At 37.3% G+C, this 13,808-nt stretch overlaps 1 protein-coding gene across 1 annotated transcript in view; it reads left to right on the top strand.

The window, feature by feature from the left end:
* The first annotated feature begins 9,628 nt into the window (after nt 1-9,628).
* The window catches only part of LOC128204234 (heavy metal-binding protein HIP-like), a 29,519-nt gene continuing 25,339 nt past the window's right edge, over nt 9,629-13,808 (top strand). The window contains exon 1 of the mRNA XM_052905624.1: nt 9,629-10,255. Within this exon, the coding sequence (XP_052761584.1) occupies nt 9,877-10,255 (379 nt within the window). The 5' untranslated portion in view covers nt 9,629-9,876. The remainder of the gene's footprint in view (nt 10,256-13,808) is intronic.

Below are 13,808 nucleotides of genomic sequence, written 5' to 3'. Positions count from 1 at the left end.
CATGGTACATGGTGCATGGTGCATGGCGTATGTTACATTATGTACTGTGCATGGTACATGGTACATGGTACATGGTGCATGGTGCATGGTGCATGGCGCATGTTACATTATGCACTGTGCATGGTACACGGTACATGGTGCATGGTGCATGGTGCATGTTACATGGTACATGGTGCATGGTGCATGGTGCATGGCGCATGTTACATTATGTACTTAAATGGTGCCCTGTGCATTTAACATGGTACATGGTGCATGGTGCACGGGACATGGTGCATGGTGCATGGTACATGGTGCATGGTGCACTGTGCATGGTACACGGGACATGGTGCATTGTGCATGGTTAATGGTGCATTGTGCATGGTACACGGGACATGGTGCATTGTGCATGGTTAATGGTGCATTGTGCATGGTACACGGGACATGGTGCATGGTGCATGGTACATGGTGCACTGTGCATGGTACACGGGCCATGGTGCATTGTGCATGGTTCACGGTGCATGATGCATGGTGCACGGGACATGGTGCATGGTGCATGGTACATGGTGCACTGTGCATGGTACACGGGACATGGTGCATTTTGCATGGTTAATGGTGCATTATGCATGGTACACGGGACATGGTGCATTGTGCATGGCTAATGGTGCATTATGCATGGTACACGGGACATGGTGCATTGTGCATGGTTAATGGTGCATTATGCATGGTGCACGGGACATGGTGCATTGTGCATGGTTAATGGTGCATTGTGCATGGTACACGGGACATGGTGCATTATGCATGGTTAATGGTGCATTATGCATGGTGCACGGGACATGGTGCATTGTGCATGGTTAATGGTGCATTATGCATGGTACACGGGACATGGTGCATTATGCATGGCTAATGGTGCATTATGCATGGTACACGGGACATGGTGCATTGTGCATGGTTAATGGTGCATTGTGCATGGTACACGGGACATGGTGCATTGTGCATGGTTAATGGTGCATTGTGCATGGTTCACGGGACATGGTGCATTGTGCATGGTTAATGGTGCATTATGCATGGTGCACGGGACATGGTGCATTGTGCATGGTTAATGGTGCATTATGCATGGTACACGGGACATGGTGCATTATGCATGGCTAATGGTGCATTATGCATGGTACACGGGACATGGTGCATTGTGCATGGTTAATGGTGCATTATGCAGTGTGCACGGGACATGGTGCATGGTGCATGGTACATGGTGCACTGTGCATGGTACACGGGACATGGTGCATTGTGCATGGTTAATAATGCATTGTGCATGGTACACGGGACATGGTGCATTGTGCATGGTTAATGGTGCACTATGCATCGTACATGGTGCATGGTTCACGGTGCATGATGCATGGTGCACGGGACATGGTGCATGGTGCATGGTACATGGTGCATTGTGCATGGTACACGGGACATGGTGCATTGTGCATGGTTAATGGTGCATTATGCATGGTACACGGAACATGGTGCAATATGCATGGTACATGGTACATGGTGCACGGTGCATTGTGCATGGTGTTTACGACATGGTGCATTGTGCATGTTTAATGGTGCACTATGCATCGTACATGGTACATGGTGCACGGTGCATTGTGCATGGTGTTTGCGACATGGTGCATTTTGCATGTGTGCATGGTTCGTGGTGCATGTTGCATGGTTTTCGGGTACACTGTACATGTGACATAGTGAATGTTTGCATGGTTTACGGGTACACGGTGCATTTGACATGGTGCATGTTTTCATGGTTCACGGGTACACGGTGCATATGACATGGTGTATGTTTGCATGGTTCAAGGGTACACGGTGCTTGTGACAGGGTGCATATTTGCATGGTTCACGGGTAAACTGTTCATGTGACATGGTGCATGGTTTACGGGTAAACTGTGCATGGTTCATGGTGCATGTGTGCATGGTTCTCGGGTACACGGTGCATGTGACATGGTGCATATTGGCATAGTTTACAGGTACACGGTGCATGTGACATGGTGCATGTTTGCATGGTTCCCCGGTACACTATGCATGATACATGGTGCATTTTTGCAAGTTCCACGGGTACACGTTGCATGTGACAAGGTACATGTTTACATGATTCTCGGGTACACTGCGCATGGGACATGGTGTGTGTATGCATATGTGACATGGTGCATGTTTGCATGGTCCTCGGGTAGACAGTGCATGTGACATGGTGCATATTTGCATGGTTCATGGGTACAAGGTGTATGTGACATAGTGCACGTTTGCATGGTTCACGGGTACACAGTGTATGTTACATGGTGCATATTTGCATGGTTCATGGGTACAAGGTGCATGTGACATGGTGCACGTTTGCATGATTCACGGGTACACAGTGTATGTGACATGGTGCATATTTGCATGGTTCATGGATAGAAGGTGTATGTGACATGGTGCATGTTTGCAGGGTTCTCGGGTACACTTTGCATGTGACAATGTGCATGTTTTCATGGTTCACGATTACACGGGACGTTGTGCATGTGTGCATGGCTCACGGGTACACTGTGCATGTGACATGGTGCATGTTTGCATGGTTCTCGGGTACACTGTGCATGGGACTTGTTGCACGGTCATGGTTCATGGTGCACGTGTGCAAGGTTATCTGGTACACGGTGCATGTGACATGGTGCATCGTGCATTTTAGCAAAGTTAATTGGTACAATGTGCATGTGACATGGTGCATTGTGCATTTTTGCATATCAATTAATTTGGGATCCTTGGGGACAACCTGAGCATTGCACACACTTCATCTATAAACCATGGGAACTACCACGGCATGAAATACATTTAATCTAGGAGCTTTGAGAACTACCTTGGCATGCCATGCAACCTATTCAGAAATATGGGGGACTACCTTGACATGGCACACAATTAATCTAGGAACATTAAATCAGCAGTAGCCTATATACATGGGGTTACCTTGGCATGGCACATATTTTGACTAGGAAACTGGAGGACTACCTTGGCATAGTACACAACTAATCTAAAAAGCTGGGAGTTGCCTTGGGCATTGCACACACTTCATCTATAAACCATGGGAACTACCACGGCATAAAATACATTTAATCTAGGAGCTTTGGGAACTACCTTGGTATGCCACGCAACTTATTCAGAAATATGGGGGACTACCTTGACATGGCACACAATTAATCTAGGAACATTAAATCAGCAGTAGCCTATATACATGGGGTTACCTTGGCATGGCACATAAACCATGGGAACTACCACGGCATGAAATACATTTAATCTAGGAGCTTTGGGAACTACCTTGGCATGCCTAGCAACCTATTCAGAAATATTGGGGACTACCTTGGCGCATATTTTGACTAGGAAACTGGAGGACTACCTTGGCATTGTACACAACTAATCTAAAAAGCTGGGAGTTGCCTTGGTATGGCGAACAATTAATCTAGAAATATGTTATATATTCTTGACGATACGTTTTTAGATGATGGGCCTATAACCTCTTTCACACTATCAAGACTTTTGCTTCGAGTTGCCCCCCTTGGCATGTGCATCTATGTGAATAATAGCATTCAATATTAGAAAAGAAGACAATATAACACTTAAAGGGAAACTGACCATTCGACCAAATTCATTAAATGTTTTTAAAAAACAACTTAACGATTTAATCTCTAGTTTGTATGGGAAGAAACCCTACAATAAAAAGTACACTATTTATAATAGATTTTATAAAAGGTGGTATAAATATGATAGATGTTGCAAGTTCTTTGTATTGTTTAAAAATAAAAATGGCTTCAAAAAGTTTAGTCCATAACTAATAGTTTATGTTTCAAATTGATGGCTAGCTTAGTTGATGCGGTAAAGATATATAGTTGTGGTAAATAGTTATGTAAAGATATTTGGCTAAATTGACAAATATATTTTAAAAAGATGTTAATCTTTTGAAAAGATGTAATAACAGCATATATGCTCTAATAATCTATAACCATTACTTTAAAAATGGACATTATGTCAACTTATTAATTTAAACTGCTAGCTTGAGACAGAATCTTATCAGTTAAAATGTGTTATTGGAAAGCGTTTTAATAGAAACAGTATAGAATGATTTTATGATCGAATGAGGCTATAGAATAAAATTATGTGCAAATCTATGTTACTCTCTATCGTTCTAGTGTTGTCTTGCCTCCCATTTCAATTGTCGGGAATTATTCGTGAAATGCATGGTTTATTCATCTAGGGTAACCTTATCAACGAAATTATTAAACGTACTTTCGATTTTTCGATTCATTTCATCTTGATCGTTGTTTAAATTTTTTAAAAATGATATGAACTTAATTTCGAGAACTGAATACGAGTAATTTTGATTATGGGGTTAATCAGAAAATTTATGGAATGGTGCTGCATCATTTCCGTTGTTGATAGCGCACTTCTCACCTCATGACAATATTGAGGGTAGTACAGTTTAGGAGAACAACATAATGCTTTCAACGGTAATTAATGTATGACGGATTCGTATTGTCATCGCACTACGATGCAGTATAGGCAAAGGTTTCTTAGTAACAATATCCAAAACAAAACAAGTCCATTTCCGTTCAATGCCCTGTATTGACGTCATTGAACGGAAATGTTAATTAATTGATTCTTATTTCGTTTTATACTGCTTCATGATATGGTGTAATTACTGCAATTCTATACTGTTTGGCAAAGCACAATGTGATCCATACAAAATGCAACATATTCAAAACATGTGCCTTAAATCGTGGCAAATTCCCAAGTTCTAAACAAGCTCTATATGAACTACATTGCTTATTTATCAAGGCCAGAAGTAACTTCAAATTGCTGTGTTTCATGTACCAGTGTTCTGTTAATGATTCAACTGCCTACGCACCTGAACTATTGTCTAAACACATGCAGAAAAATCAGGGTTAAGTTTCAAATTTAACACAGTTACAGTTTGTGATACCTTTTACCTTTTTTATACTGATGAATAACGCCATTGAATGTAATTTTGTACAGAAACTGGCGTTAAATGAAATGAAACATTTTCAGTTTCAGTGAACGCTCGTAAAAATTGTTGCAGATTGAATGCGGTGTAATTTGATAAAAACTGTCTTCAGTTATCTTGAAAGTTGACATTGGTTTAACCTTCTGTGTTAATGTTGTAGCCTTGTATATCATTCTATGCTAGAGTAGGCCTTTCATCGTGCAGCGGAGATTGTGACTGAAGAAAAACATACCTGTGTTTTAGTCGAAAAGGGGGCATTGCTCAGCGATGATGCGAGCCATCGAGTATTGCCTTTACTGTACAATTTACGTATTGTCTATGGCAACATGCGTACCTTGTTCACTTGTAATATCGATAAAGGTGTTAATGCAAGTTTTTCTGTTTAGCATTTTTGCTGTTTTATTTATGTGTATGGGATATTTGTTTATTCCAAGATAAAGGGGAAAATGCACCTATGCGAATCCCAGATTAAAAGAGTATGTAGAGAGTATGTCCATGGTCCCCCTACATAACCGAGCCTGCATATAAATTCTGGCCAGGCTACGCCCCTTATATGCTACTTACAATATCATATGGTCTCGTTTTTACAAATGCGTATGGTCACCGTTCTTACAAATATGTATGGTTTCTGTTTAACAAGATCAAATTGATTTCGTACTTACAAAATCCAACGAATTCAATTCATATAAAATCGTTACCATTCTGTGTTAACAAAATCGCATGGATTGCGTTCTTACAACGCTGTATGGTGTTAGTTCTTACAAAATCGTATGGTCTCTGTTCTTAAAAAATCATATGGTCTCTGTTTTTGCAAAATCGTATGGTCTCTGTTCTTACGAAATCGTATGGTCTCTGTTCATATATACTCGTTTGCTTACCGTCCTTACACAAACTTGTGGTTTCTGTTCTTACACAATCATATGGTTTCTGTTAATGTGCAAAATCGTATGGATTCCGTTCTCACAAAATCGTATGGATTCCGTTTGTTATCAGGATGCGGAACATTTATGGTGCAGTCACTCTCCTTAATCCATAAAGCATCATTATACTAGATGTAAAACAGTTTTGCACCTCTTGACCTATATTTCTTATCATAAGCTGGAGTTTAATATCTACTGCACCTCTATGCAAAAAGGTTCTTATCAATCCTTGAACATGCACATTTCCAAATAAAATAGGTGCACTTCTATTTATGCAGTTTAGGCAGCTTTAGTAACTATTGACCCAAATGTGAAGACTTCTATCATTCGGAACACTTCGGCTATTTTCCATCGGAAATAAGCTCGGATGTTTGCCGGCACACCAGAAGAAGCTTTTTTTAGCCTGTGTCCGATAAGTAGGTGCTGATGACTAGACTATTGTGAAAGGTGATTCCAATGATCGCTGTACGTCTGCTGAGAAGTCGTGGAAGGTTGGTAGGTCAATGATAATTTCGCCTCTTGTACGGAGCTCACGTATTTGTGTGGTAATTGTAAGGTTATAAGTGAAGACATTGTGGCTTTTATGGCTTCAGTGCATTGTTGTCTATTGGTGGAGATGCTTGGTAGGTTAATGTATTGTAAACTGTAGTCCTCCGCAACCCAAACTGTAGTGTTTTCAAATGTTTCGCAGATGTAGAGAAATAGCTAGCACCTGTAGTTTGTACCTGGCTAACAAATTACAACCAGGCCTTACTCAAAATACTAACGTTGTATCCTTATTAAAAGCGTTTTATTTTGTGCATTATGTTTATTATAACATTGCTTAATATGCTTAAGGAAAATATTTCTAGAGCATTAAATATTCTTGAGAAATATTTCAAAACAAATACAGGTCTCAAGTGCAATTTTGCTCTGGAAATATATTTCTATGAAAAATTTATCACAGGTGTCGAGGACCAACAGTGCCTTGGTATTTGGGTTGCGCAGTAATGCAGATCACTTTTCAATTCACGACATTAAGAATACATAAAACAAACCATCCACTAACGCTCATTTTGCTTTTTAACGCATCGCATTTTAAAGCTTAAACAATTTTGGTAAACGGCATTCTATTCCTTCGTAACGATTTAAAACCTTCAATTTTACTACTTTGTTATTTTATTTGGAATGGAAATCAAGGAAAACAATAATTTTATATTGTTTTAATGATGACCCTTCACGGTTAATATTTATGTTGTATTTATGTAAGGTGAGTTTTAGACGACGGACGACGAGATATTACAATAGCTCGCCATGAGCAGATAGTCTCTCGAGTCTCGGAGTCAGTGTTGTAGTAAGATGTTGTTGTTTTTTACCCGTTATTACACAAGTAGACTCACTTAGATTGAAAAACCCCATTTCTAACATGTTTCAAAAAGTCTAATGTTGTCTTCACTAAGTGACTGACTAAGTGACCCGGCATGACTCTTTTAAACACACATTCCCATCAAGTTCCATACACATTTGGTATGAAACGTGACATCAATAAGAGCGGTAACGGTTGTTTGCTTTATAAATCTAAATGGCCAGGCCATTAACCTTACATGACCTAAACAAGAAGATTTTTATAGAGATATGGCTCATGGTCATCCATAATGTATTTGTCTGTGTACATATGTCTTTATATATGTGTATTATTAGTCATTTCATTCAGATCATTCTAATTGTCGTCAATAACCTTTTCATTCACTTTCAATTTTATTTTCATTATCGGCTTCATCTCCTTCATCTGTAATGTTCTTTTACATCAACTTTCACTTTGCTAGCCCGTTTCACCATTATCTTCCCACGAGGAATCCGCGCACTTCCAAGAAGACCTCGAAAAAGATCGACTAGTCTGTTTTGCTGTCTTGAAATTATATTTGCGTAGCTGTTTCTCTCCTTATCATTAAGAACGAAACACGATAATTGCAAATTTATTCCAAGCTAAGGCGTGCAACAATGACTATAGTTTTTTGTTGTAACATTTCAAACTCGAAACTTTTCAATGCATTTAACTTGACTCTTAAATATTGATAAATTGCCTGTTTTTATCAACCATTATATTTGTCGGCTAATGAATGATATTTTCTTATAAACCACAACGAAATTTATTAAATTCTAACCTATAATAGAATATATCGTCTAAATAGTTTCTAAGAGTGCAAAGACTTGAGCTTTTTAACATATGTTGTGAATATCGTGTTATAATGGATATTGGGTCAAGGTTGTAAATGTATATTTTTATAAATAAGGAAGCCTTTTGGCTCAACTATCATTTACGCATTCACTCTCATCATCTCATATTTTAGCTTCCTACGTGTTTTTAAAAATGTTTGGGAAAAATACTGTTTACATATCTGATGTTTTCTAACGTGGAATTTAAATGGCGTTAGTGCAGTTCATCCAAGAACAAAGTTTTCCACTTACCTATTTCATGAGATCAACACACTCGACTTTAAGGCAAAGTAAAGAAAATATGACACCATGGTACCTTCAAATTACTACTACATTGTTCATGAAGCTAGACCCGACGGCAATATATTTTTAATTCAAAGAAAATAGCCAAACAAAACATGTACCAGTCTAGTCGTTCATCATGGAGACCATATGGACACAAGATGGCATTGTATAAAACTGTTTAACTGTATGGAAAGGATAAAGTTAGCAAAAATTATTAGTTGACTTGTCATTGGTTATCCAATATTTACTTTTAACCAAACCAAGCCTTTAGATATACAAACAAGCCATAATATAACATACGGACTACGTTTTAAAATTTATACAAATGGCTGCTGAATATAACCTTTGGATCAAGTTAACCACGGCACAAATACTTTGCTGTCCAAGGACACAGCTTGCAATAACATTGGTTTCATTTTGAAACGCATAACAGACATGTCAAATTACAAAAATACAATCTGAACATAGCTATGCCAGACAATTTTTGAATGTTTTGCACAGGTGTTTGCACTGCAAGGAGATACTTAAAAAGTTGTAAATCAGTCCCATGCCACATCCATCTAATTTTGCTTTAGGTTTCGTGTGGGATAAATTTTATCTGCAAATTACAAACGCAGATGTTTGAAAACTGATTATAAAAACACGTGTTATATTTCTAACAATAAGCCGCGACAAACGAAATGTTTATGATAGTTTGTATGAAGTAAGCGGACAATACGATATACACAAAAGGTAATATGAAGGCAAAGGCTATTATTAAGGTCATTTTATGAATTTAATTAACTTTCTTATTAGTATATAACATATTTAATATAATTCAAAAACGGTATGAATTCAAACCTTTACTAAACAAGTCCTTTCTGCTTGTCGCGGCTCCTTTACATCTTCTTGAATCACACCATAGGCCTTTAGCACAGTTTAACTGTTTCAGGTAAAAAATGTTCCAAGAACTCTAAAACTACCGTAGTATTACTTAAAGTCAATCTGGAATGGTTTGTCGAAAGCCCTGTTTAAAATTTTGCCTAATCTTTTGTTAACTGGACAAAACATATTCCGTCGTTAATGAGTATATAACCAACAATATATAACCAACAATTCATTTGCGAAAGAATTAAAAACAAATGTATCATAATATGCAAAAATACAACTAGTATGTAAGTCAATACCTAAGCTGATTACCAGGTAGTGGAAACAATACAAAATACGATTGCATGTTTGGAAAGGAGCGAAAAGGAAATCGTAAATATATTATGTTTTGATAATTCAGATAACTTGATATTATCATAATTTAAAAATGGTACGCGGGATTGCAATGTGTCATATTGTGCCGCCTATCCACCTGGCACCATTTTGCTTAAGTTTAGATAATTTGAGAAAATACGGTATTCATTCAGTAATATAGAGCTGTTCTTTATATCTAACGATTTTCGTTTTTAAACATTCGCCAAACCTGTCAGCTAACAGTAACGTCATATGAATGCTTGTAGGAGAATGACTGGACTATTTCAACTGTTGTTATTGGTCAGCGCAACCGTGGCTTCGGAGCCATCCTGTCCAGCGTGCTCCAAATATGACTATGAGGAAAAGATCCTCGAGAGACTGATCCGGATGGAATTCGCTTTTGAAAAATTGGGCGAAAAAGTGGATCTGAATTTGAACAATATCAAAGATGAGAAAGAACGTTTGCACGCGGTCGTTGATGTCATGAAGGACAAACAGGAGCAAGCAGAACGTAAACTTGTTTCGCTAATGGAGGAAGTTGAGAGAAACCAGACCAGCACACTTGAGAAGGTTGTGACTGATTCGAAAAATACGTTAGATCACATGAACGCCGCCTCCAATAATAATCAAGGTAAATTCAATTTAAATTTAGAAAATAATTTTGAGTGGTATGTTCATATATATATATATATATATATATATATATATATCTGCTCAGGGCATTAAGGAGACCGTATGTATTTTACCGCATTAAGGAGACAATTTGTATATTTTTTGTTTTATACTTTATTTTGCTTTTTTGTTGATAATTAAGTATTGAAATGATCATTTATTATGTGTACAAGATTTGGGCTTCTTAAATTAATTAACAAAAAATATACGTAATTTGCGGTCTCCTTAATAATTTGTAAGTATGTTGCAGGTTTTAAGGGGACAGGTATATATGTCGAAGGGTTTATGGAGACCAGTGTATATATTATATTATTTTTGAGGCATTAAGGGGACCATCCATATTTTATGGCATTAGGGGGACAAATTATATATATCTTACTTTTGACAGTTACTTTTATATAATTGTGTGTAATAAATCCACAAACAATGACCGGTCGAAACGGGAGGACTGCAAATTTCATAGGATATTCATCAGAAATCTTTTACAGACCATCTCATTTATTAAATGAAATTCAGCTTCAGTCACTTGGTATGTGTACCGTTTGATAAACAAAAAATAAAATGGCCAGGGGCGGATCCAGGAATTGTCGTTAGAAGGGGGCGTTACTAAGACGCGTTTGCAGGAGGATTGAGGGTTACTCAATCAAGAAATTTTTAACAATTTGTAGTCGGAAATGATGCATTATGTGCGTATTTATTTTCTTCTCATATATTGACACAAAAAGTAAACTTGGACGATTTTAAAGGCAGCGCACGCCGATTGCGCCCCATGCTCAATCCGCTAGTGAATGGTGACTTAATATTTGATATATTATGGTTAAATAGAACTTTCAGTTGAATTATATAGAAACTGTAAATGCTAAATACAAGTTCTGTGCTTGTAAAAACAATAAAAGTTTCGTCTGCACAGGAATGTGTCTGTTAACGCTTGAACAGTTAGCTCATGATTAAAGAACATTGTTCATTGGGTTCATTGTGACCCATGGAAGTTTTTTTTATTAAATTCCAACTTCCCCTTAAATTTTACTTGCCTAAAACTTTAACCTAAGTCAATCAGGGGCCATAACTTGTATTATGGAGTTATGTAACCTCATTGGCTGATGGTCCTGAACAATTGTGTGAAGTATTAAGTCAATTGAATGATGGGTATAGAACGCCTTAACCAATAGGCTACGGAGACGGTTTTAATGCATGTACTCAATTGCAGATTCAGGGGGGGGGGGTCGGTCCCAGCGCACGTGCCGTCCCCCGCCCCTTTGAATCGTCCGTTTATAATACGTTCTCAGTCAATATCGGGAAAAAAAACAATAGTAAGATAAAAATGCATTATTTCGGACTATAAATTAGGGGAGTCTAACCCCCACCCCGGTCCAACATTTTAAGCCATTCAATTTCTGTTCTGAGGGAGGGGCGGGTGTGGAAAGATTAAGCCCATGAGTTTCACGTACCCCTTCTTAAGTCAATTCCTGGATCTGCCACTAATATCTGTAATCAGATTTGTTGTTTCATAATGTTATAGTTCCTTTAAACAGTTTTAACTTTTATGGCATCAAAATAAACAGACGCATGTTCAGTAAAATCATACTCTGTATACAACGTTCTCGTACTCCAGAGCGATGATGCTATGCATTATATTTATCATCATCTGACTGACTGAGTAACTGCCAAAACTTTTCCGTTTAAAGAGACTCTCTCATATTTTGGCACCAAACATATTTTTCCTCGCAATGCATCTGAAAACACTTACATGTATATTTATTTTACTCCTTGGTACTGAAATTTGCAGAAATAATAGTAACCAGGTTGATTTTCTTTTATACTTCAATTGCATTTTTTAAAAAAACGATTAAAGTATTAAAAATTAATCTTGTTCAAGTTGGGAGCAAGCACATGGGGGTGCAGATAACACATAGAATAAAAAACGGATCGCTTATCCACTCGCCCACAGGGACTCATACTAAGGTGTTGAATATTTTAACCTTAATGGAAGTTATTGGTTTATCACGTGATTATGTCAATCAACTGATTGTGCAACAGCCTTTTGTTGAATCGGGTTAGTAACGCATTTCAAAATTTTGGACTTCAAAGACTATATTTTAGCACATATCAACATTTATTAAAGGGTTTCAGCCATCAATAGCTTGGCTTTAACACTTCGTTTGATTCGCCATACTTTATTTCGTAATAACAATCTATAAAATAGAAGTAAAAGATGCATTTTCAAAACAATTAACGCTTCGCTTATGTTCACTCAAAAACTCATGTTCGAAAGATTTAAAAAAAGTATATCATAATCATATCCTCTTTAGCAGCTGAGTTTCTTAATATTTAAATCTCTTATAAATTTGCCAAATAAAATTCAACATGGGTAAACAATTATAACAAATAACGTATTTTATGTATTGCAACATATTTATAAAAAGATAAAGTCAATTGAATCAAATGAACATTTTCAATGTACTTTCTTTCTCGCGGAAAGTCGACATTTCATCTTACTCCAACAAGTGTAGGGTATGGTTGATTCTCTTCGTGACTGAAATCAACTTTTTTAAACACTTGGTGCATTTCAAATCTAGTCCATATAAACAGCCCCTTCAGCTTCTTTGACGATTGCATTTCCATGGGAGATCACTGCGTATGATAAACATACAGGTGTTGTTTAGCCACACTGTGGTTTCAATTATGTCTGGGGCGTAGCTACCCCTCTATTCATGTGAATTCATAAATGTGCTGGGGGGTTCAGGGGCGTGCCCCCTCAGAAAATTTTGAAAACCATGGTGCAATCTAGTGCATTTTGGGCGTTCCGATGTGCATTATTTAGTACTGGAAAATAACCAGTTTTAAATTCATGTAGTCAAGTTCGCATACTGCAACTTTGGTTGATTTTTTTGTCAGAATCATGTGGATTCAGCCGCGTATTCACGTATAGGCGGCTACACGCCTGTATGATGTGCATATGAATGTATAATTTGGTTTAAATGATGCACCTCCTTGCTGCTACACCAATAGAAACTTCATAGGATGTTAATAGTAAAAGAACTAGCACTGACGTTCCCATTTTTGTCTGGGTCATTTAAATAATAGATAACAAATTACAAGATAAACAAATTTGTTTTGACTTCTTTAATGAATTATATAAAAACATTGTACAAAGATATCATGACACTTTTAAACAATAAGTATGGTTGTCAATTAAACAGTATGCTAGCTTTAAAGATTTAGGCAAACCATTGGAATTTTACAGCGGTCTTAAAAGGTGTATTTAAAGCTGCAATCTCACCGATTGATTGTTTTGACTACCGGTACTCTTTTATTGTTTGTCTATGAATGGAGTATTTTTTGCAGAAATGTCTAGACCCAATTTTAAGTGATATAAGACTGCTGAAAAAAGATCAGATTGCAGTTCATCATATTTATGTTAAAAAAATGATGTTTTATGACTAAAAGCATTACGAACAATGACTAAAAGCATTACGAACAATTTAATGTAAATTAACTTTTCGGCAGTTTTA

The sequence above is a fragment of the Mya arenaria genome, chromosome 10, assembly GCF_026914265.1.
Source record: "Mya arenaria isolate MELC-2E11 chromosome 10, ASM2691426v1".
Taxonomy (NCBI): Eukaryota; Metazoa; Mollusca; class Bivalvia; order Myida; family Myidae; genus Mya; species Mya arenaria.
This window is presented reverse-complemented; position numbering and strand designations above follow the sequence as displayed.